The 23,878-nt window shown below is 66.3% G+C and overlaps 2 protein-coding genes across 2 annotated transcripts; one reads left to right on the plus strand and one right to left on the minus strand.

Annotated features, from left to right (window-relative positions):
• Positions 1-374: 374 nt before the first annotated feature.
• Positions 375-5,347, minus strand: CDC37 (cell division cycle 37, HSP90 cochaperone). The gene is made up of 8 exons (XM_074810666.1): positions 5,182-5,347; positions 3,805-4,086; positions 3,613-3,718; positions 3,119-3,234; positions 1,553-1,675; positions 1,282-1,464; positions 1,085-1,156; positions 375-952 (listed from the first exon to the last, which is right to left on the minus strand). The coding sequence occupies exons 1-8, from the start codon at positions 5,281-5,283 to the stop codon at positions 803-805; spliced, it is 1,134 nt and encodes a 377-aa protein (XP_074666767.1). The 5' UTR covers positions 5,284-5,347; the 3' UTR covers positions 375-802.
• A 114-nt stretch (positions 5,348-5,461) lies between these two features.
• On the plus strand, positions 5,462-23,454 carry PDE4A (phosphodiesterase 4A). Its single transcript, XM_074810612.1, has 9 exons — positions 5,462-5,636; positions 8,318-8,436; positions 10,274-10,506; positions 20,682-20,867; positions 21,444-21,480; positions 21,750-21,823; positions 21,929-21,978; positions 22,483-22,595; positions 23,257-23,454. The coding sequence occupies exons 2-9, from the start codon at positions 8,395-8,397 to the stop codon at positions 23,452-23,454; spliced, it is 933 nt and encodes a 310-aa protein (XP_074666713.1). The 5' UTR covers positions 5,462-5,636; positions 8,318-8,394.
• Positions 23,455-23,878: the final 424 nt, after the last annotated feature.

The following is a 23,878-nucleotide window of genomic DNA, read 5'->3' on the forward strand; positions in this document are numbered from 1 at the left end:
CGGGGGTGGGGGGCACAGCTGGATCCAAAGGGGGGGCGGGGCTGGAGGGGGCACAGCTGGACCCAAAGGGGGGGCGGGGCTGGAGGGGGCACAGCCCAAGGCGAGCACAGCTGGATCCAAGGGGGGCACCACCAGTTAAGAGGGCAGGGCCCACATCTGGATGGAGACGTGGGCACAGCTGGCCCCAGCCCCACCTAGGGGTCACCCCCAATCCCCCCGGGGGGGGTCTGAGCCCCCCCACCCCTCCCAGGTGACAGCAGGGGGTGCCACAGCGCCCTACCCCCACCAGCAGCCTCCAGGTTGATGCCACCATCATCCTCTGTCCCCAAATTGTCCCCAAACCCGCCCCCCCCAACCCCCAAATCCACACCCGGTTTCTTCAATCTCTTTATTCACCGTAACAACGTGGTGGGAACGTGCCACCGCCCCCAGCCCGGCCTTAACCGCCCCCCTTTCACACACCCCCCCCCACCTCTACCCCCAACAAAACCTCCCACCCCCCCTTCTCAGGGCAGGGCCGGGGGGTAGAAAAATGGGGGGGGGGGGGGGGGGGGGGGGGGCACAAGCAGCTCCCAGACATTCCCCAAAAGTCTCTATGGTGTGGAAAGCGGGGTGGGGGGGGCAAGAGGGAGCGGGACGGGGGGCAGAGGGAGGGAGAGACCCCTTTACACCTCTTTTTTTTTTTCTTTTTAATCCTTTACACCTCTTTTTTTAGGCTTTACGCCTCTTTTTAGGCTTTACGCCTTTTTTTTTTTTTAGGCTTTACGCCTTTTTTTTTTTTTTTAATGCCCCCCCCCCAATCTCACGGATTTCCTTTCTCCTCGTTGCCGTTTTCCTTCTTAATTTCTTCATAAAGGGCTTCGCCGCCTCCTTTCTCGGCTCCTTCCCCCGTCTTGGCGTTGGGGACCCAGAGCCCCGAGTCGATGCATCGCTGCATGTGGTATTTGGCCTCCTAAAAACGGGGGGGGGAAAAGGGTCACGTAGGGCCCGCTGCCTGCTCTGCCTGCCCTGCCAGACTGGGGGAATCTCCTCCTTTACACCCCTGGAAGCCCCCCCCTGGGGTGTAGGGGAAATCCATACTCACGGTGGGATCCATTTTGCTGATCGTGTCCTGCAACATCTGAACGTCTTTTACATCAAAACATTTTTGCAGCTCCTGCGAGGCCGAAGAAAAATCGTGGGGCATGAGAAGGGACACACACACACGTGAGAAAACCCCCAAGGTATTAAATTCTGCTGGTTTATTCAAAAAAAAAAAATAAAGCCTGGGGTGATACTCACGGGTGGCAGGGACTCGTACACCTCCACGGGGTCGAGCCCGCCGGGGCCCAGGCGCTTCTGCCGCTCCTCTTCCTCATATTCCTTCATCGCCTTCTCGATGCGGACCTTGGCTCGCCCTCGCACCCGCTCCTTGAAGGCTTCCAGCTCGTCGTTGAAGCCCTCCATGTACTGCTGGTCGGCTGTCTGCGAGGAGAGGGGGGGCCTGAGGGTCCTCCTGCACCCCCATTTCCGCCCCCCCCAAATCCATCCTGGGGTCCCACCTGGTTCTCACCTTAATTTTGGTGAAAAACTGCCTGAAACAAGCCCTGGGATCGACCTTCAGGCTCTTGGCCAGCTCCAGGATGAACTGCATGACGATGGTCTGGTGGGCGACCTGCTCCATCAGGGCGTGTTTCTGGGGGGAGAAACGGGATGTGAGGACCCACAAATTCACCCATCTCCGTGTTCTCCGCCTCAGGGAGGTCAGGGGGCTCTTCCCCAACCCCTTTTTTGGCGGGGGGGATGACGTGGATGAAGCTTGGTGATGGCAAAGGGCTGGGCAGGAATGCGGAGGGCAGATCCCTACGGAGGGACCGGGCAGGGCAGATCCCAGGGTCAAGGCCAACGGGATGAGATTCAAGGAGGATCCTGCGCTGGGGTGATCACAACCCCCCCGGCTTGGGGGCGAGGGAGGGGGATTCGGCCCCTTCATTCCAGTGACACCCCCAGCGTCCTGCGTCTGGACTTGGCCGTGCTTACGGTTGGACTCGGTGATCTTAAAAAGGTCTTTTTCAGCTCAAATTATTCCCCAATTCTGCGTCCAGCTCGGGGGCCCTCGGCACAGGGGAGACGGGGCCGTGCTGGGGGGGCCCAACTCTGCCCCGGGGGCTGGAGCAGCCTCCTGGGGGGACGGGCTGAGAGCTGGGGGTGCTCAGCCCGGAGAGGAGGCAGCTCTGGGGAGACCCGGTTGCACCTTCCCACCCTCCTGAGAGGGGCGGGGAAGAGACTTTTTCACTGGGCCTGGAGCCACGGGACAAGGGGGATGGGTTTGAGCTAAAAAAAGGGAGATTTAGACAAGATCTGAGGAGGAAATTCTCCACGCTGAGGGTGGGAGCCCCTGGCACAGGCTGCCCAGAGCAGTGGGCGATGCCCCGGCCCCGGGGCCGTTCTGGGGGCTCTGAGCACCCTGGGCAGGGGGTGGGCTGGGTGAGCTTCGGGGTCCCCCCACCCCAACCCCTCCCGGCGTTCCGTCATCTCCTGCCCCGGCTCCGAGGGCTCTGCGGGGTTTGAGGTGGGATGGGGCATCCAAAGGAGAGCGACGGAGCTGGTGACGGGGCTGGAGAACAAGAGAAGGGGCTGAGGGAGAAGAGGAGCCTGAGGGGAGACCCCCTCGTGCTCTACAGCTGCCTGGAAGGGGGTGGGGGTCAGGTGGGGGGGGCGAGATCTCTTGTCCTGGATGATGGGATGAGGGGAAACGGCCTCGAGTTGTGTCCGGGCAGGTTTAGATTGGATACAAGGAAAAACCCCTCGGCCCAAAGGGCTGGCGGGCGCTGGGACAGGCTGCCCGGGGAAGGGGCCGCGTCCCCACCCCGCAGGGGGGTTAAAAGACGCGCAGACGTGATGCTGAGGGACGGGGTTTGGGGTGGGGAGTTGGTAGGTTCAGCTTAACGGTGGGACTCGATCATCTTAAAGGTCTTTTCCAACCTCAGTGATTCTCTGATTCCCCGATAATTCCTCAATTCCATGATTTCTGGCAGGAAAAGCAAATCAACCCGTGGCAGAAAGGCCAGCAAGGCGAGGACAACGCGATCCCAGCACAAAGCTGGCGGGAGAAATGGGTTTCATCCCGTTTTCTCACCTCTTCCACCTCCAGATCGATGCACCAGATGACTAAGTAATTAGCCGTCTCCTCGCAAACGAGGTGAGGGTTATCAGAGAGATATTTCTGGCTGTCATCCCAGCGCCGCAGCATCCCTTCAAAGCAGGGCAGCCCCAGTTAGCAGAGGAAGGTTTTTCCGCTCGTTAAAAAAAGAACAGCCTCTAAACCTCATCAGCAAAGAAAAAAAAAAAAAGGGGGGGGGTGGGGGGTGTGCAGGGGGAGAGATGACTCATCCCAGGGTTAAATTAAACCCCCCCCAAATCGCGATTAAACGAAGGCAGAGCACGAAGCTTTGCCTCAGCTGGGCGAGTGGGCAAAAAATCTTATGAAAAACATGTCAAATCGTCAACTGTTCAGCAGAGCGAGCGACTTCCCAGCTGCTCCCAACAGCAGGGGGGTTCCCCAGCTCAATGACCCTCCAGAAAGGGGGAACCAGACCCCCCCCCGCCCCCCAACCCCTGCCCGGCACTCACCGAAGTGTTTGATTTGTTTCTCGTATCTCTCCACAAAGGTTTTGTGTTTCTTCTCTTTCTGTTCCTCCGTTTCCTCCTTCTCCTCCGGTTTGACGTTGAAGACGCTCTGGGGAGCGGAAGGACGTGAGGCGCCAGCCCAGCAACTCGGAGGGGGACACACACACAAAGAGGGGGGCTCCCCCCCAAACCCACCTTGCTGAAGCCGTCTTTGCTGAGGGTATCCACGTTCCAGGGCATGTTCTTCTCCTTCTTTTTCAGCTCCTCCAATTTGTTTTCCCAGCTTTTCTCTTCGTTCTTCAGCTGCTGGGCTTCAGCCTGGAGCTTCTCCAGCTCCCCCTTCCCGCTCCCCGGATCCGTCACCTCCAGCTCCTTCATTTTTTTCTGGCACTCAGCGAGTTTCCGTTTGCATTCCCTGCATCCTTTATCCAGCTCTTCCTTTTCCTTCTGGAATTGCTCCATCCTCTCCACTCGAGCCTGAAGGCGACAGGATGGAAACCACGGGACATCGTTAACTCTCTCCCACGGCCCTTCCCGGCCTCGTTAGCTGCGCTCCGGAAAGCCCCACACACTCTCCCGGATCTGTTATCCCTGTGGAATAGGGTGAAGCACGGGGAGCTGCTATGAGGGGAGACCAACGCCCCCCCCCCAAAAACTCCAGTTGAAGAGAAAAACTCAAGCTCATCCACACAGCTCCAGAGTATTTTGTGGGAATCAGGAGGGAACAGCTCGGGCAGCAGCTTCGTTCCTTCTCCCTGCCAAATCAGGGCCGACTCTGGAAAGCTGCCACTTCCAAGTCCCTGAGGATTCATTTCTGCTCCAGCTCCAGCCATGCAGCCCCCACCCTCAGTTTACTCCTCGCCCTCCAAGCTGGGATAAACCCCCTGTGAGAAACTGGGGGGGTTATTGGCGCCCAGCCCCGTCCCCCAGCCAGGGGACGGTCCCCAGGGTGACCAAGCCCATGAAAGTGTCACCTCCCCAGGCCCAGGAGGCCACGGGAGGGTCGGAGGGGGGTTCTGGGGCCACGCCATGGGCTGCCCCAGCCCCCAGAAGGGCTCAGGAGCCCCCCAGCATCCAACAGCAGCCCCCAAGGGAGCTGCCTGGGGAGGCCCCAGCCCACTCCCCAGGGGGACAGGGAGCTCCCAGACATGGCAGAGACTGGAGCGGAAAGAAACAGGGGGCAGGGGAAGGGCTGGTTGCCATGGAAACAGGGGGTCCCAGGGGAAGGGGGGTGTCACAGGGAACTGGTATCTATGAGGATGGGGGACTCCCTTACCTCCTTGGGGGTCCCTGCAGCTGGTTGCCATGGCAACAAGACGGACACGCCCGCCCTCCCCCCCTTTCCCCTCCCCATGGAGATCCCGGGGCCGGTCATTATGGGAACGCGAGGAGCCCCCCTCTCCATGGGGGTGGGGGTCTCTGCAGCTGGTTGCCATAGTAACAGGAGAACCCACCCTTTCCCCATGGGGGTGCCGGGGCCGAGTCGCCATGGGAACGGGGCTCCCAGGGGAGCCTGGCCCGAAGGAGGTGGGGAGGGGGGGGGAACGCGGCCGCGGGCCGCCCGGGCCGCACCTGGTGCCGCCATCGGAAGAGACTGGCCGTGTCGATGTTGGGGTGAGTCTCGTCCTCATCGTCCGAGACCTCGATGTGGTCCCACACGCTGTAGTCCACCATGGCGGCCCCCGGCCCCGCCGCCTCCGGCCGCTTCTGGAACCCTCCAGCACCTGCCCCGCCTACTTCCGCCCCGCGAGTGACGCACTTCCTGGAGCGCCGTCTGACGCACTTCCTGTTGCGCCTGCACGACCCTCCTCTTCTGCGCATGCGCACGAGGCGCCCCAGCGCAGCCGCCTCGCCCGGCACAAAGATGGCGGTGGTTTTAAAGAGACACGCACGCCGAAAAAGGGGGGGTGAGGGCAGCGCCCCCCGCTCGACGCCCCAAGGTCTGGGGGGGCTGCGGGAGTTCTCTCCCCCCTCAGGCAGGGTCTGCCCGGCTCCCGCGGTCTGGCAGGGTGGGAAGGGACCCACAGGTAGGTGGGTTCTTCATGTGCGGGGGCCATGGGGACAGGGCCATGGGGACAGAGGGGCACGGGGAGACATGGCGGGACACGGGGGAACAGGGACATGAGGGGACGTGGGGACAGAGGGATGTGGAGGGACAGGGACATGGGGACAGAAGGATGTGGTGGCACAGGGGCGTGGTGGCAGAGTGACATGGAGATCGAGGGACATGGCGGGACGTGGCGCCTTGGGGGGACAGGGACATGGTGGCACAGGAATATGGGGTGCTCAGGGCCATGGGGACAGGGCCATGGGGACACAGGGCCATGGGGGGACATGACGCCTTGGGGACACGGGGACAAGGTGGCACAGGGACATGGGGACACCAGAATGGGGCGGAAATGGGGACATGGTGGCACAGGGACGTGGGAACACTGGGACATGGGGGGACATGGGGGACATGGGGACATGGGGATGTGGGGACAGAGGGATGGGGGGGACATGGCGCCTTGGGGACACAGGGATGTGGTGGCACAGGGCTGGGGACACCGGGATGGGGGGGGGCACGGGGACATGGGGACACAGGGACATGGGGACACCGGGACAGGGAGGGACACGTGAATCTGGGGACTGCGGGACATGGGGGGTGCCCGGTACCGGGGCGGGGGGGGGGGACACTGGGGACAGCGGGGCTGCCCGGTGCTGGGGACACCGGGGGTATCGGGGTACCCGGTGCGGGGGGATGCCGGGGACACTCACACCCCCCCACACACACACCCCGGTGCCGGGGGGTCAAGCGGGGGGGGAAGGGGGGGGGGGGGGGAGCCGCTCCTGCCGCGTTTCCGCCGCCGCTGTCACCGGGAGCTCTCAGCGGCACCGGGGCCGGTACCGGGAACGGCTCCCGCCCTGCGCCGCCGCCGTGAACAAAGGCAGGTGGATGCCGGGGAGCGCCGCGGCACCGGGAGCCGGCCAGGTACGGCACCGGGAACGGCACCGGGACCGGCACCGGGAACGGCATCGGGACCAGGGCGGCCCCTTCCTGCGTCCCCGCCGCTACCGGAGCCCTCCCCCCGGTGCTGCCCCGGCCCCGAGCATCCCCCTGGTACCCCCGGGGGAGCCCCGGTACCATGCGATGGCCGGGACCAGGGTGCGGCAGCGGCGGCTGCAGCCCCGGGGGGCTGCGGGACCGGGACTGGGGGGGGGGGGACGGGGGATGGGGGGGTCCCAGCAGAACGGGGACAGGGGGTGCCGAGGCCCAAAACTGGACCCACCAGCGGGTTTTACCGGGGGTGAGCACCCATGGGTGGCCCCCCCAGCACCCCCAAATCCCTCGTCGCACCTGAGGGGGGTCCCTGGGCCAACCCCGGAATCCCACGGGACCCCCCAGGCCCAGTGGGGACCCCCATTCCCGCCATTTCTCAGGCCCCCCCCCCCCACGCTCACCAGGGGGGCCTCGGGGGTGGGTGCTGGGGGGGTCCCCCAAAACCCCACAGCGGGGTGTGTGGCACTGGGGGGGTCTCAGGATCCCCCCTCAGGGCCTGGTGTTGCCGGGGGGGAGCACTGGGTGGGCCGGCACTGCCGGGACCCCCCCGAGGCTGGCCGGTGCTGGGGGTCTCACTCCCCACGGCTGCCCCACGCAGGGAGGGGCCGGGAGCGATGGCGGTGCCGGTGCTGTGGGGAGGGGTGCCGGCGTTGGGGGGGCGATGCTGAAGGGGTGCCGGTGCTGGGGGAAATGGTGCCGGTACCAGGAGCGGTGCCAGTGCCAGGGGAAGAGACACCAGTTCCATGGCCGATGATGCCAATGCCATGGCCAGCAATGCCATGGCCAACAGTGCTGGTGCCATGGCCAAGGATGCCAATGCCATGGCTAATGATGCCATGGCCAATGATGCCAATGCCACGGCCAACAATGCTGGTGCCATGGCCAACAATGCCATGGCCAACGATGCCAATGCCATGGCCAATGAGGCCAATGCCATGGCCAACGATGCTGGTGCCATGGCCAATGATGCCAATGCCATGGCTAATGATACCATGGCCAATGATGCCAGTGCCATGGCCAACACTGCTGGTGCCATGGCCAACAATGGCATGGCCAACAATGCCAATGCCATGGCCAATGATGCCATGGCCAATGATGCCAATGCCATGGCCAACAATGCCCTGGCCAATGATGCCATGCCCAATGATGCCAGTGCCATGGCCAACATGCCATGGCCAACGATGCCAATGACATGGCCAGTGATACCAATGCCATGGCCAATGATGCCATGGCCAGCAATGCCATGGCCAATGATTGCATGGCCAGTGATTGCATGGCCAGTGATTGCATGGCCAACAATGCCATGGCCCACAATGCCATGGCCAATGACCTGGTGCCAACAATGCTGCAGGACGTGGTGCCGGGGTTTCCTTGTCAACCTTTGCCAGGAGAAGCCGGGGTGTCCCCCTTGGGTGGGAACCGGGGCTGCCAGGAGCTGCTGTAGAGCACCGCACCCACCGGCATGGCCCCCCCGGGCCCTCAGCCCCAGTGTGTGGAGGCGCAGGGGGGGGTTGTGCCAACTGGGGGGGAGTGTGTCAGGGCTCAGCCTGGCTCCCCAGAGCCCCCCTGGTCCAGCACGGGCTGGGCTGCCAGAGGGGGGTGCTGGGGGGGGGGGTGTGTCGGGGGTCTCCCCACTCCCCCGCCCTCAGCCTCGGCTCTCCCCTGCAGGCGCCGCAGCCCCCCGGGACGTGGCGGGGTCCCCCCGCATGGCCCCCACGCCCTGAGCCCCCGCACCAGGCGGGCACATGAGGAAAAGCCAGAGCGACGTGGCCGGGCCCGAGGAGCAGGTGAGGCGGCACCGGGGAGGGGTGGGGGGGAGTGGGGGCGGGCCACCGGGGTGGGGATGGGTCCCCCTGGGAGCATAAAGGGGGGGCTGGGGGTGTCCCCTCCGTACCCTGGCCTTGGGGACCCACAGCAGAGGGTGAGGGGCTCCTGCCTGGGTGCCGTGCCGTGCGGTGCCACGCGAGGCTCCCTGGCTGTGCCGTGCCACGCGTGTGGTGCCGTGCTGTGCCGATCCATGCCGTGCTGTGCCATGTGGTGTGAGGCTCCCTGGCCGTGCCGTGCTGTGCCGTGCCACGCCACGTGGTGCCATGCGGTGCCGATCCATGCCATGCCACGTGGCGTGGGGCTCCCCTGGCCGTGCCGTGCCATGCCATGTGGTGCCGTGCCATGCCGATCCATGCCATGCCGTGCTGTGCCATGTGGTGTGAGGCTCCCTGGCCGTGCCGTTCTGTGCCGTGCCACGCCATGCGGTGCCATGCGGTGCCGATCCATGCCATGCCACGAGGTTTGAGGCTCCCTGGCTGTGCCGTGCCGTACCATGCCACATGGTGCTATGTGGTGCTGTGCTGTGCCGTGCCACGCCATGCAGTGCCATGCGGTGCCAATCCATGCCATGACATGAGGTTTGAGGCTCCCTGGCCGTGCCGTGCTGTACCATGCCACATGGTGCCATGTGGTGCTGTGCTGTGCCGTGCCATGCCGTGCCATGCTGTGCCATACCATACCACATGACATGAGGCTCACTCTCCATGCGGTGCCATGCTGTGCCGTGCCATGTGGTGTGGGACTCCCTGGCCATTCCGTGCCACGCTGTGTGATGCCATGCCGTGCCGTACCATGTCAATCCATGCCATGCCGTGCCATGCCACATAGTGCGAGAGGCTCCCTGGCCATTCCGTGCCATGCCGTGTGATGCCGCGCCGTGCCGTGCCGTGCCGTGCCATGCCGTTCTGTGCTGTGCCAATCCATTCCGTGCCACGCCGTGTGATGCCGCGCCGTGCCGTGCCGTGCCGTGCCGTGCCGTGCCATGCCGTTCTGTGCTGTGCCAATCCATTCCGTGCCACGCCGTGTGATGCCGTGCCATGCCGTGCCATGCCGTTCTGTGCTGTGCCAATCCATTCCGTGCCACGCCGTGTGATGCCGTGCCGCGCCGTGCCGTGCCGTTCTGTGCTGTGCCAATCCATTCCGTGCCGTGCCGTGCCGCGCCGTGCCGTGCCATGCCGTTCTGTGCTGTGCCAATCCATTCCGTGCCACACCGTGTGATGCCGTGCCACGCCGTGTGATGCCGTGCCATGCCGTGCCATGCTGTTCTGTGCTGTGCCAATCCATTCTGTGCCACGCCGTGTGATGCCGTGCCGTGTGATGCCGTGCCGTGCCGTGCCGTGCCGTGCCATGCCGTTCTGTGCTGTGCCAATCCATTCCGTGCCACGCCGTGTGATGCCGTGCCGCGCCGTGCCGTGCCGTTCTGTGCTGTGCCAATCCATTCCGTGCCGTGCCGTGCCGCGCCGTGCCGTGCCATGCCATTCTGTGCTGTGCCAATCCATTCCGTGCCACACCGTGTGATGCCGTGCCACGCCGTGTGATGCCGTGCCATGCCGTGCCATGCCATTCTGTGCTGTGCCAATCCATTCCGTGCCACACCGTGTGATGCCGTGCCACGCCGTGTGATGCCGTGCCATGCCGTGCCATGCTGTTCTGTGCTGTGCCAATCCATTCCGTGCCACGCCGTGTGATGCCGTGCCGTGCCGTGCCGTGCCGTGCCGTTCTGTGCTGTGCCAATCCATTCCGTGCCACGCCGTGTCACACCACCCCCTCTGACCGACCCCCGTCCCTTCCTCGCAGCCCCGGCCAGAGACGCCGGACGCCGGGTGCTGCGGCCATTCCCCCCCTTCCCCGGCGATGCTGGGTGCTGACCTGCGCCGCGGGCACCGCCGCCTCTCCGCCACCCTCCAGGTGACCCCCCGGAAGCCCCCGGAGCGGCCGCGCTCACCGGAGCCCGCCGGCCTCCCGCGCCCCACCACGCTGCCCCTCCGTGTCCCGCCGCGCATCGCCGTCACCCGCCCTGAGCCCCCCAGGTAGGGACGGGGTTGGGGGGGGGTGACACACGCACACACGGCACGAGGCTGAGCCCGTCACTGCGGTGGGGGTCCTGGTGGCATCAGGGACACACCCCACACCCCACACCCCCCCCAGCCTTTTCTGGGCACTGGGCCTGGCTGGGGGTTGGGGGGGACGCTGGGGACACCCTGCCAGAGCCAGGATGTGTCCCTGGGCTGGGGGCTTTGACAGGAAGGGGACAGGGACAGGGAGAGGACGGGGAGAGGGACCAGGACAGCATCTGGGATGGGGACGTGCCTGGGATGGGGTCAGTGTCCTCGATGGGGACATTGTCTGGGATGGGGACAGTGTCTGGGATGGGAATGTGGCCCAGGATGGGGACAGTGCTCAGGACAGGGCATTGTCCGTGTTGGGGACAGTGTCCAGGCAAGGGACATTCCCTGGGACCAGGACAGAGCCCAGGGTGGGGACAGTGTCCAGGATAGCGACATTGTCTGGGACAGGGACAGAGCCAGGGATGGGGACAGTGTCTGAGCAAGGGACATTCCCTGGGACCAGGACATGGCCCGGGACAGGGACATTGTCCAGGTTGGGGACAGTGTCCATGTTGGGGACAGTGTCCGGGCAAGGGACATTCCCTGGGACAGGACAGAGCCCAGGGTGGGGCCGTGGCCTGGGCTGGGGACGGTGCCAGGGGTGGGGACATCGCCTGGGACAGGCACATTGTCCCCGATGGGCCTGGCCCCCCCCGCAGCGGTGCCACCAGCCCCCTCACCGCCCCGGTGCTGCGCCCCGCTCCGCCGGCCACCGCTGCGTCCCCACCACGTCCCTACCGGGGGGGGGGGGGGCGGGGGGGGGGCTGGGGGGGGAGCCCCGGGGCCCCCCCCCGGTGCGGTGGCGGTGCGGTGACGTGCCACCAGCCCCCCCTCGCTGCAATGAATCAGCCGCCGAATTTTCCAGGGTGTGTGTCTGCCCGACTCCCCGTTTCCCATCCCGCAGCCCCAAAATTCCCGGCTGCCGGCGGTTTTCCCAGGGTGGGGCGGGATATTGGGGTCCCCCGCACCCCGGCTGCTCTCTTGGGTGGGTGACATTAATGGGGGACATTTATTGGGGGGGGGGGGAATGTGTGTGAAGTGTCTTCACACCTGCCTGCGCCCCCCCGCCCCCCACAACGCCGACGGGGTTTGTGGTAAAACCGGAGCTGCCGGGAGCTGGAAGTTGGGGGGGTCACATCAGCCCCCCCCCCCCCCATTTTGTGCCAGGGCTGGAGCTGGGGTGGGGGGACACAGTGTCCCCCCCCCTCCCCGGTGATGGGGGCAGGGGGATGTGCTCAAGGGTGAGGGGTGTTGGGGGGCACCGGGCAGGCGTGGGGACCCCCCAGTGTCCCCTCGGTAGGGTGGGGTGGTCACCGGGGACCCCCACCCCGGCGTGGGGGGGTCCCTGCAGCGCCGTGTGGGGGGGGGGAGGATCCCCTATTGCATCTCGGGGGGGGTCTGTGCAGCACCATGCTGGGGGGGGACACACACCCCCCCCATTCCAGACACGGGGGGGGGAGTGTCTCCGCAGCACCATGCAGGGGGGCACCCCTAAATCTGCAGTGGGGTCTGTGCTCCATCTGGCCCCGGGGGGGCCCCCGGTTTTGCTCTGGGGGGGTCCCTGTTGTGCCTGCTCTGCCCTCCCCCCACGCGTGGGTGCTGGGGAGGGGGGGGGCAGGATCTCTACACTTCTGGTTTCTTCTGGAGGGGGGGAATCCCCCGACGAGGTGGGGGGGGGGGAATCCCTGGATGGGGGGGGGGGGTCCCCACAGTCGGGGGATACCCCGGTAGGGGGGTCCCCCGGAGAGGGGGGCGGGGGAAATCCCTTGGGGAGGGGGGTCAGCGGGGGGGATTTTATGGCTTTCTGGGGGATTCCCGCGGGGGGGGGGGGGGGACCGGGGGGGTCTCCCCTTCATCGGGGGATGCCTGGAGGGGGGATCCCCGCCGGGGGGGGGGTGTTATCGGGGAGGGGGGGGTGTGTTCGCGCCGCCTTGTACCTGCGTGGGGGGTCCACGGGGTCCCGGGGCGGAGCCGCCCCCGGGGAAGGGGCGGGGGGGGGGGGGGGGGGCAGGTCCCGGGGCGGGGGGAGGCGCCGAGGCGGGCGCGGAGGCGGCACCGGCAGCGGCACCGGCAGCAGCGGCGGCACCGGCAGCGGCGGCGACAGGCGCCTCCCCCGGGGTCGTCCCAACCGGTTGCACGGGGCCATGCGGAGCCCGGGACCGGGAGGAGCCGCCGCCGCTCCCGCCGCCGCGCATCGTTAGGGACCGGCACCGGGACCGGCACCGGGACCGGGACCGGCAGCGGCTCCGGGAGCGGCACCGGGAGCGGGTCGGCCACCGGGAGCGGCTCCGGGAGCGGGTCGGGCACCGGCAGCGGCTCCGGTACCGGCACCGACACCGGCAGCGGCACCGGGAGGGGCTCCGGTACCGGCACCGGGTCGGTCACCGGGAGCAGCACCGGTACCGGCACCAGTTTGGGCAGCGGGAGCGGCTCCTTTCCCGGCACCGGGAGCATCTCGGGGTCCCCGGTTCCCCGCCCCCTCCCCGGTACCGCGGATGATGGAGCCGGTACCGAGCTCCAGAAAAAGCCTCTCGCTGTCGCTGCCGGTGCCCCCGGGAGGGGCCCAGCACCCTGAAGCCCCCCCAGCACCTCTGGCGCCAGCCCCGCACCCCCATCCGCATCCGCCACCGCGGCTTCTCCGACACCGACCGGCACCGGCACCGGCCCATGGAGCGGGCGGACGCCGTCGACACCGGGGACCGGCCCGGGCTCCGGAAATCCCGCATGTCCTGGCCCTCCTCCCTCCACGGGACCCCCGGCACCGGCAAGCGGTAGGTGACAGCGGCGGGGACCCCCCCCTATGCACCCCGGAGCCCCCCCGGGCACATCCCGGTGCCGGTACCGGAGGTGGGACCCCCCCCCCACCCCGGTACCGTCCTCATGCCGGTACCGTGGCGGCGGGAGGCAGCCGGTGGCCGCGGCACCGGGGATGGATCCGGCCCGTGAGCTGCCGTGGGAGTGGGGGGTGGCAGTGACACGGGGGGGGTCACATCCCTCGGGACCCCCGGCCTGGCCAGACCCTTCCCGGGGTCCCCCACCAGGCACCGGGAACGGTGATGGGGTCACCGGGCACTGGCGCAGCTGCAGTTCCCAGCTCTGGCCCCCCCCGCCTGTGGGTGCTGCTCCCGGTGGGGTTTGGGGGTGTCCAGGGACCCCCCCAAGACGTACCCACAGGCCCCCACATCCTGTCAGCCGCCGTTTTGGGGTGACCTCCTTCGTGCCACCGGTTCTACCGGGGTGAACCCCCTCCCGGGGTCCACGGTGGGACCCTGGGGGGTCGGGGGGGGGGTCCCCCATCCTGACAGCGGCGTCGGGGGCTGCCAGGATCCGGCCGCAGTGCCGGTGCTGGGGAGATGTACCGGAACGGGAGACACTCGATGTGGGGGGACAGATGCAGCACCCCCAAACTTGGGGGGAGAAACCTCAACCAGCCCCCCCTCTGCCCCGAGATCCATCTGGCACCGGCACCGGCTCTGCCCGTTCCCGGCCGAGAAGTTTTTTTGGGGGAAAACAACTTGGGAACGCGCCGACGGGTGGTTGTGCCGCGACGGCAGCATGTGCCGGGCGCCGCGTCCTTCCGGCAGAGCCGAGGGGGCAGCGGCACCTCCGGCTTCGTTAGGGGAGTTAATTTATGCGCAGGAGGCTCAGCAGATGGTCGGGACTCGGGGTTTTATTTCCTTCCTCCTCCTCCTCTTCCTCCCTTCCCGACGGAGTTTCCCCCCCCCTCGAGGCAGCTGCTGGGCGCGAGCGGCTGGGGAGGGCGACAGGGCGCGGGCAGGGCCGGTGTCACCCCCCCCCCCCGGTGAAGCCGGCGCTACCGGGGCCCCCCCAACCCCAGGGGTCGGGATGTTGGACCCCCCCATTGCGGCGGCACCTGAAATCGGGGAGACCCGACGGATCAACAACACCCCCCCCACACCCCCCAGCCCTCATCCCGGCATCCCCATCCCGCTGCCGGCGGCGCCGGCGCGGTTCAACCGGGAGGAACCGGCTCAGCCCTCGCTTACGGGGTTTCTCCCTTCCTGGAGCAATTAGTGTAATTAAGCAAAACGAACGTGAAATCCCAAGCTGGGATTTCGCCGGGGCAGAGGCGCCCGGGCAGAGCCCGGCTCCCCGCGGCAGCGCCAGGATCCGTCCGGCCGCCGCCGGCTCCCGGAGGCTTTTCCCGGGTTCCTGCAGCCTTCGCTCTAATTAATTCCTCCTGCTTTAATTCCTTTCCTTTTCAGAATTAAAAAAAATATAATACTAATGGAATCGACGCCAACCCCGCGCCGCCGGCGGGTCGTGGCGATGGCGGCGGTGCCGCGTGCCGCCCAGCGCAGCCCCTCCGGCGGTTCTGATGTGCCGTAATCTTTTTTCGAGGGGGATGAGTCACCTGCGGCCATTAAAAGTGATTCACGGTTGTCTCGGGCTCCCGGCGCGGCTCCTGGCCGGGAGGAAATCCCGCGCCGGCGGGCGAGCGCCTGTGCCGCTGCCAGGAATAGCCGGGACGCCCCTTCCCGCCGCCCCCGGGGCGGCTGGGGCTGCCGGCCGATGTGGCACGGCCCGGTATGGCCCGGTATGGCCCAGTATGGTGTGATATGGCCCAGTATGATGCGGTACATCATGGCACGGTGTGGTACGGCCCAGTATGGCCCAGTACAGCACAGTACGGTGTGGTGTGGCCCAGTATGGCCCAGTATGGCCCAGTATGGCATGGTACTGTGCACTATGGCTCAGTATGATGCGGTACGTCATGGCACGGTGTGATACGGCCCAGTATGGCCCAGTACAGCACAGTACGGTGTGGTGTGGCCCAGTATGGCCCAGTATAGCCCAGTATGGCATGGTATGGTGCACTGTGGCTCAGTATGATGCGGTACGTCATGGCACGGTGTGGTACAGCCAGTATGGCCCAGTACAGCACAGTACAGTGTGGTGTGGCCCAGTATGGCCCAGTATGGCCCAGTATGGCCCAGTATGGCATGGTATGGTGCACTGTGGCTCAGTATGATGCGGTACATCATGGCACGGTGTGGTACAGCCCAGTATGGCCCAGTACAGCACAGTACGGTGTGGTGTGGACCAGTATGGCCCAGTATGGCATGGTATGGTGCACTGTGGCTCAGTATGATGCGGTATGTCATGGCACGGTGTGATACGGCCCAGTATGGCCCAGTACAGCACAGTACGGTGTGGTGTGGCCCAGTATGGCCCAGTATAGCCCAGTATGGCATGGTATGGTGCACTGTGGCTCAGTATGATGCGGTACGTCATGGCACGGTGTGGTACAGCCCAGTATGGCCCGGTACAGCACAGTACAGTGTGGTGTGGCCCAGTATGGCCCAGTATGGCCCAGTATGGCATGGTATGGTGCACTGTGGCTCAGTATGATGCGGTACATCACGGCACGGTGTGGTACGGCCCAGTATGGCCCAGTACAGCACAGTACAGTGTGGTGTGGCCCAGTATGGCCCAGTATGGCCCAGTATGGCATGGTATGGTGCACTGTGGCTCAGTATGATGCGGTACGTCATGGCACAGTGTGGTACGGCCCAGTATGGCCCAGTACAGCACAGTACAGTGTGGTGTGGCCCAGTATGGCCCAGTATGGCATGGTACTGTGCACTATGGCTCAGTATGATGCGGTACATCATGGCACGGTGCGGTACAGCACAGTATGGCCCAGTATGGCCCAGTATGGTGCGATACATCATGGCATGGTGCAGTATGGTACAGTATGGTCCAGTATGGCCCAGTATGGCACTGTATGAGGTGGTATGTCATGGTATGGTGCAGTATGGCCCAGTATAGCCCAGTACAGCACAGTATGGCCCTGTATGGCCTGGTATGGCCCAGTATGGCCCACTATGGCGTAGTATGGCCCAGTATGACCCAGTATGGTGCGGTATGGCCCAGTATGGGCCAGTATGGCCTGGCATGGCCTGGTATGGCCCAGTATGGTAGCACCAGGCTGGGGGTCCCTCTGGACGGGGTGATGCCCATGGTGGCCCTGGGCACGGGGATGTCCCAGTGCTGGTCACTGTCCCCATCCCCATCTCCTTCCCAGGCTCCAGCTCTTCCTCCTCTGTCTCCATCCCTCATCCCCATCCCATCCTCATCCTCATCCTCATCCCCATCCTCATCCTCTTCCTCATCCCCATCCCATCCCATCCCATCCTCATCATCCTCATCCTCATCCTCATCCTCATCCTCATCCCCATCCCATCCCATCCTCATCATCCTCATCCTCATCCTCATCCCATCCCATCCTCATCCTCATCTCTGTCCCATCCCTGTCCCCGTCCTTTTCCCAGCCCACGTGGGGGGACTTTGGGGTCCCCCCGCCCGCCCCCCCCGGGGACAGGGACAGGGACGGACCCAAACTGGCCGCACTGGGATGAGGCCGAAGGAGGGGGCACCTGCCGGAGATGATCCCACCTGGCCCCGCCGGGGAGCGGGGGCCCCAATTCTGGGGTGCTGGTCCCGCTGCCCCCCCTCCAAATCACCCCAACAGGATCCCAAACTGGGGGGGGAAGGAGCCGGGACCCCCGGGGCACCCTCGGGTCCCCGATCCACTCGGGATCAACACACTCCAAAATGGACCCGGGGCACCTGGGGGGGACCCAGGGGGGTCCCTGCCCCAGAGGAGCCCCACCCCAGCTGCCCCCCATCTCTCGCCCAGCGGCTGCAGCTCCCGAGGTCAGAAATAATTCTGATAAAATCCACGAGGTCAGAAATAATTCTGATAAAATCCCAAAAAAGCCCTTTTCCTCCCCGGAGCCGGTTGCTAAATTTGCCGGCTGTGAGTCACCCCCCCCCTCCGCTGCTCTGCGCAGCCCCCCCCGTCCCCCCCCGCCCCCCCCCCTCAGCGGCCCCCTGCCACCCCGGGGGGATGGGCGCTGCACCCCACGGGGACCCCGTGGGCTGGGGTCCCCCCATGGGGCACGGGGGGGGCACCAGGGGGGCATGGAGGGGCTGTGACCCCCCCTCAGGTGTGCCCGTGCCCCCCACAAGGCCCTATCAGGACGTGTTGCTTGGTCCTGGGGGACACGGGGGTCTGGACCCCCCCCCGCGGGACACCCCCGGGAACACACACGGGGTCCCCCCCCCCGTCTGTACCCCCTCCCAGGTAGGGACCCCCCCCCGACCTAGTACAGACCCCCCCAAACCCGGTACAGACCCCCCCTTTCTGCTGTGGGGAAGGCGAGGGGGGGGCTGCTTGGACACCTGGGTCCTCTATGGGATTTGGGGGCGGCTTTGGGGGGGCTCAAGGCCAACCCCCCCCCATGGGGTTGCCCCTCCCTGTAGGGATGGAGGGACCCCCCCCAGGGCTGGGGGTTACCTAAGTGCCCCCCCCACCAGGGGGGTTGTCAGATCACACCCCCCCATAATCAACAGCTCCCCAGGCTGCTCTACCAGCCCCCCCCAGGGCCCCCCCAGGGGGGACGCGGTGTTGGGGGGGCTCCAGGGGGGAAGCAGGCCCCCCCCCCCCCACCGCTCCTCCCGGAGCAGCTCGTTAGAGGAAGCTGGTAGAGGAAGGGGGGGGGGGGGGGGCGGGGCGGGAGCACCCCCGTGTGCCCCCCCCCCACGCACTCATGGAGCTGGGGGGCACGCAGTGGGCCAGCGGCAGGAGACCCCCCCCGAGGAGCGAGCGGGGGGGGCTGGCGGCGAGGTAAGGGGGGGCAGAGGGGAGCACCCCGAGCCCGGGGCAGGGGGACGGGGACCCCCCCATACCCAGCTGGGGGGGGGGGACGATGATAACACAGGGACACCCCCCCTGTGCCCACACTGGGGGACACAGGGACTCCCCCTTTGCCCAGGAGGGGGAATGGGACCCCCCCCATTGTGGTGGGACAGGACCCCCCTCCCCAGGTTTTGGGGGGCAGCGGTGTTCCCCATGCCCAGGTTTAAGGGGGGGTGTCTTTTGAGCCCCCCCCCCCCCAACAGCAGCTTTTCGGTGCTCCCCGGTTGTGTGGGGACCCCCCAAGAACGGTGGGGGGGGGGCGGGGGGGGGGGCAGGACGCCTGGGTTCCTCCTGCGGCCTAGGGGGAAGTGGGGTGACGGTTGGAGGGGGAGGGGACAACGGGCCCCCCCCCTGCCCCCCCCGCGGGTCCTCGCCCCACACTGGGGCGTCCTGAAACTGGGCGGGGGGGTCCTGGTTGTGACGTTGGGGGGCCCCGGGGGGCCCCAACTGGGACACACAAGCTTGGGGGGGGGTCGGTACTGGGGGGGGGTCCCACAGTGCATGGTCCCTGGAGACCCCCAGCCCGAGGTTTGGGGGGTCCCAGTGTTGGGGGGGTCCCGGTGTTGGGGGGTCCTGGGACATGGGGGGTCCTGGGGGTCCCGGGATTGGCGGGTCCCAGGGGTCCTGGTGCTGGGGGGGTCCCAGTACTGGGGGGGTCCAGGGGCACAACGTTCCTGGGGGTCTCAGTGTTGGGGGGTCCCAGTGTTGGGCCGAGGACTTGGGGTGGCACCGGCTCAGCAGGTCCCTGGAGGGGGGGGGACGACGACACACACGGCCTGGGGGGGGTCAAGTGGACCCGTGGGGGGGCGCTGGGAGGTCCCCACCCACGGGTGCTGCTGCAGGTGCCAGTGGTGGGTGTCAGTGTCCCCGTGTCACGACGGGGGGCGGCAGCTTCGGCCCTGGTGGGAACACGAGACAGCGGCTGAAATGGAGCGTCACCGCCTGGCGCGGTGACACCACGGTGACATGGTGACACGGTGTCTGGGGCGAGCAGGGACTGGCACCGGGGTGCGGTGACACCGGTGGGTGCGGTGACATTGATACACACGGTGACACCGGTGTGCGTGGTGACACTGGTGTACGTGGTGACACCACTGTTCACGGTGACACCAGTGCACACGGTGACACTGGTGCATGTGGTGACATTGATACACATGGTGACGCCGGCTCACACACCGTGACACCAGTTTGTGCGGTGACACTGGTGAATGCGGTGACGCTGGTGCACATGGTGACACCACTGTTCATGGTGACGCTGGTGCTTGTGGTGACACTGGTGTGTGTGGTGATGCCAGCGTGCACAGTGACGCTGGTGTGTGCGGTGACATTGATACACATGGTGACGCCAGTGTGCGCGGTGACACTGGTGAACGTGGTGACACCACTGTTCGTGGTGACACCAGTGTGTGCAGTGACACTGGTGCACATGGTGGCACTGGTTCATGTGGTGACACCACTGTTCATGGTGACACCAGAGTGCACAGTGACGCTGGTGGATGTGGGTGACACTGATACTTGTGGTGGCACTGGTGCATGTGGTGACACCGCTGTTCATGGTGATGCTGGTGTGCACGGTGACGCTGGTGCACATGGTGACACCAGTGTGTGTGCTGACACCAGAGTTCATGGTGACACTGGTGTGCACAGTGACACTGGTGCACATGGTGACAGTGGTGTGTGTGGTGACGCTGGTGCACGTGGTGACACCAGTTGCTGACACCAGAGTTCACGGTGACGCTGATGCACGTGGTGACACTGATACTTGTGGTGACACCACTGTTCATGGTGACACTGGTGCACGTGGTGACACTGGTGCACGTGGTGACACCACTGTTCACGGTGACACTGGTGCACGTGGTGACACTGGTGCACGTGGTGACACTGATACTTGTGGTGACACCACTGTTCACGGTGACGCTGGTGCACGTGGTGGCACTGATACTTGTGGTGACACCACTGTTCATGGTGACGCTGGTGCACATGGTGACACTGATACTTGTGGTGACACCACTGTTCACGGTGACACTGGTGCACGTCGGTGACACTGGTGCACGTGGTGACACTGATACTTGTGGTGACACAACTGTTCACGGTGACGCTGGTGCACGTGGTGACACTGATACTTGTGGTGACACAACTGTTCACGGTGACGCTGGTGCACGTGGTGACACTGGTGCACGTGGTGACACCACTGTTCACGGTGACACTGGTGCACGTGGTGACACCAGTGCACACGGTGACACCGTCACCTCCGGGCACGTCCCTGGAGCCACCAGCCACGTCCCCAGCGCCACTGGCTCCTGGGTGGGGGGTGTCCAGCCTGGCCCCCCCCCGCCCCGTCCCCAACATCCCCCTGTGTGTCCCCCCCCAGCTTCGAGGCGGAGAATGGCCCCTCGCTGGGGCGCAGCCCCCCCGACCCACAGGCCAGCCCGGGGCTGGTGCTGGTCCCCGGGGGCCCCCCCGGCCAGCGCCGCGAGTCCTTCCTCTACCGCTCCGACAGCGACTTCGACGCCTCCCCCAAGAGCATGTCCCGCAACTCCTCCATCGCCAGCGAGGCGTGAGTACGGCCCCCCCCGGGACCCCCCCAGGACCCCCCAGACCCCACCCGGAACCCCCCCGATCCCCCCTGGACCCCCCCAGAACCCCCCAGGGCCCTTTCATGGACTCTGGGTGCCATGGGGAGCCCCTGCCATCCACTTGGAGACCCCCCTGTCCCCCCCAGAGCTCCCCAATATCCCCTGCCCACCCCCCCCCCAGGGACCCACCCCCCCATCTCCTTGGGTGTACCCCGATATATCCCCTTGGTCCCCCCCCAATACTCACCTGGGGATCCCCCCACCATCCCCCGGAACCCCTTGATACCCCTTGGGGACCCCCCCAATATCATCCCGAGGGACCCCCCCAAATACCCTCCTGGGGGCTCCCTGTCTTCTCCTTGGAGACCCCCCAATATGCCCCTAGAGAGTCCCCCTCCATCCCCCCGGGGGACCCCCCGATATCACCCCGGGGACCCCCAATATCCCCCCCCCCGGGCTCCCTCTGTACCACTGTGGGCCGTATCCCCCCCCAGGGTGGAGGGGGGGCACCGGGGGGGCACCCAGGCATCCTGACCCCCCCCTCATTTCTCTTCCAGCCACGCCGAGGACCTGATCGTCACCCCGTTCGCCCAGGTAGGGTTGGGGGGCCCCAGGGCGGGTCCCCGTGCGTGGGGGGGGGGGTAGATTGGGTCCTCCACCCCCAAACCCTGCCGGGGTAGGGGGGGTCCTGGGAGGGGAGTTCTGTTCCCAGTCCTCGGGGTTTGGGTGATGCCAGCGGCAGATTTGGGGTCTCTGGAGGGGGGTGACCCCCCTCTATGTGTCCCTGACCCCCCCCCCACCGCTGTGCCACCCCTATTTTGTGTCCCTGACACCCCCCCCACCATGCCCCCCCCCCCCCCCAGGTGCTGGCGAGTCTCCGCAGCGTCCGCAGCAACTTTTCCATCCTGGCCAATGTCCCCACCCCCACAGCCAGCAAGTGAGTGACCTTGACCTTGACCCCGACCTTGACCCCGACCCCGTGCAGGGGTCCCTGCCAGCCCTGACTCGCCCCCCCTCCCTGTCCCCCCCCCCTCCCCGGCAGGCGGTCGCCCATCGGCTCCCAGCCCCCCCTCTGCAAGGCCACACTCTCGGGTAAGGGGGGGGTTGGGGCTGAAGGGGTTAAGGGGGGGTTGGCCCCCCCAGCTCGGAGGATTTGGGGGGATTTGAAGGGATTTTGGGGAAGGGGGGGGAGCGGTAAAACTGGGGAAACTGAGGCACGGGGCTGGCACACCCCCCCCCCATCTCCCCCAGCCCTGTCCCCAGGGGGTCCCTCCAGCCCCCCCTTGAGCCACATCCCCGTGTCCCCCCATCCCTGCACCCCCCAATCCCCAGGGGGGGTCGCCCTCATCCCCAAGGGGGGGCTCCCTGCACCCCCCCCTCCCCATCACCTCCCACTTCCCCCCCCCCCCCCAATCCCCAGGGAGGGTCCCCAAACCCCTCTGCAGCCCCCTCCATCCCTGGGTGTCCCCACAGCCCCAAGGGGGTCCCTGTGCCCCCCCCGTCCCTACCCCCATCCCGGGGGGGCCCCCCAGCCCCATCCCGTGCCCCCTCCGTCCCCGGGGGCCCCCCCAGCCTGGTGCCATGCCCCCCCCCCAGAGGAGACGGCGCAGCAGCTGGCGCGGGAGACGCTGGAGGAGCTGGATTGGTGCCTGGAGCAGCTGGAGACCCTCCAGACCCACCGGGCTGTCAGCGAGATGGCGTCCAACAAGGTGGGGGGACACGGGGGGACATGGGGATGGGGGACACGGGGGGGGGAACAGACCCCACTGGGACATGGGGATGGGGACATGGGGACATGGGGACATGGGGACAGGACCCTGCTGGGACATGGGGACGTGACATGGGGACATGGGGCTGGGGACAGACCCCGCTGGGACACAGGGACAGGGACAGGGATGGGGCCAGGACCCCACAGGGACATGGGGACAGACCCTGCTGGGACATGGGGACGTGACATGGGGACATGGGGCTGGGGACAGACCCCGCTGGGACACAGGGACAGGGACAGGGATGGGGCCAGGACCCCACAGGGACATGGGGACAGACCCTGCTGGGACATGGGGATGGAGACAGGGACATGGGGACATGGGGACAGACCGTGCTGGGACACGGGGACGGGGTTGGGGACAGACCCTGCTGTGACCCTGTTGTGATATGGGGACAGGGACATGGGGACATGGGGATGGGGACAGGACCCTGCTGGGACACAGGGACAGGGACGGACCCAGCTGTGACATGGGGACGGGGACACGGGGATGAGGGGGCACAGGGATGGGGACAGGAACGTGGGGACATGGAGACAGACCCCACTGGGACACAGGGACTGGGACATGGGGACAGGACCCAGCTGTGTCACGGGGATGGGGACAGGCCCCTGGTTCCACCATGGGGACAGGCCGGGGGGTTGCTGATGGCAGCACCGGTGGCAGCGGCTGTGTCAGGGGTGTTGGTGACATCAGGGCCAGCGGTTGTGCCAGCAGGGCCGGCGGTAGCGGCTGCGGTGGGGTGCGGGGGATGCCGGTGGCGGTGCTGGTGGTGCTGGTGTCCGCGGTTGTGTCGGGGCGTTGATGTTGGTGCCGGTTGTACCAGTATCAGTGGTTGTGTTGGTGGTGCTGGTGGTGCTGGTGCCTGCGGTTGTGTCGGGGTGTTGGTGGTGCTGGTGGCGGTGCTGGTGGTGCCAACAGGGCCAGTACCCACAACTGTGCCGCTACCCGGTTGTGCTGATGCCAGTGTCGGTGGTTATTGGGTGTTGGTGGTGCTGGTTGTGCCAGTTGTGCCAGTGCCTGCAGTTGTGTTGGGGTGTTGGTGGTGCCGGTTGTGCCGGTTGTGCTGGTGCCTGCGGTTGTGTTGGGGTGTTGGTGGTGCCGGTTGTGCCGGTGCCGGTGGTGCCAGTGTCGGTGGTTATCGGGGTGTTGGTGGTGCTGGTTGTGCTGGTGCCGGTGGTGCCGGTGTCGGTGGTGCCGGTGCTGGTGGTGCCGGTGTCGGTGGTTAA

This window comes from Strix aluco, chromosome 38 (assembly GCF_031877795.1).
Source record: "Strix aluco isolate bStrAlu1 chromosome 38, bStrAlu1.hap1, whole genome shotgun sequence".
In the NCBI taxonomy this organism is placed as follows: Eukaryota; Metazoa; Chordata; class Aves; order Strigiformes; family Strigidae; genus Strix; species Strix aluco.

Coding starts and splice junctions, on each gene's coding strand:
- CDC37 (XM_074810666.1), bottom strand. CDS start 5,283: ATGGTGGACTACAGCGTGTGGGACCACATCGAGGTCTCGGACGATGAG. Junction 1,157..1,281: donor TGTACGAGTCCCTGCCACCC/GTGAGTATCACC, acceptor TCGGCCTCGCAG/GAGCTGCAAAAATGTTTTGA. Junction 953..1,084: donor TCAGCAAAATGGATCCCACC/GTGAGTATGGAT, acceptor CCCCGTTTTTAG/GAGGCCAAATACCACATGCA.
- PDE4A (XM_074810612.1), top strand. CDS start 8,395: ATGAGGAAAAGCCAGAGCGACGTGGCCGGGCCCGAGGAGCAG. Junction 8,437..10,273: donor TGGCCGGGCCCGAGGAGCAG/GTGAGGCGGCAC, acceptor CCTTCCTCGCAG/CCCCGGCCAGAGACGCCGGA. Junction 10,507..20,681: donor ACCCGCCCTGAGCCCCCCAG/GTAGGGACGGGG, acceptor GTCCCCCCCCAG/CTTCGAGGCGGAGAATGGCC.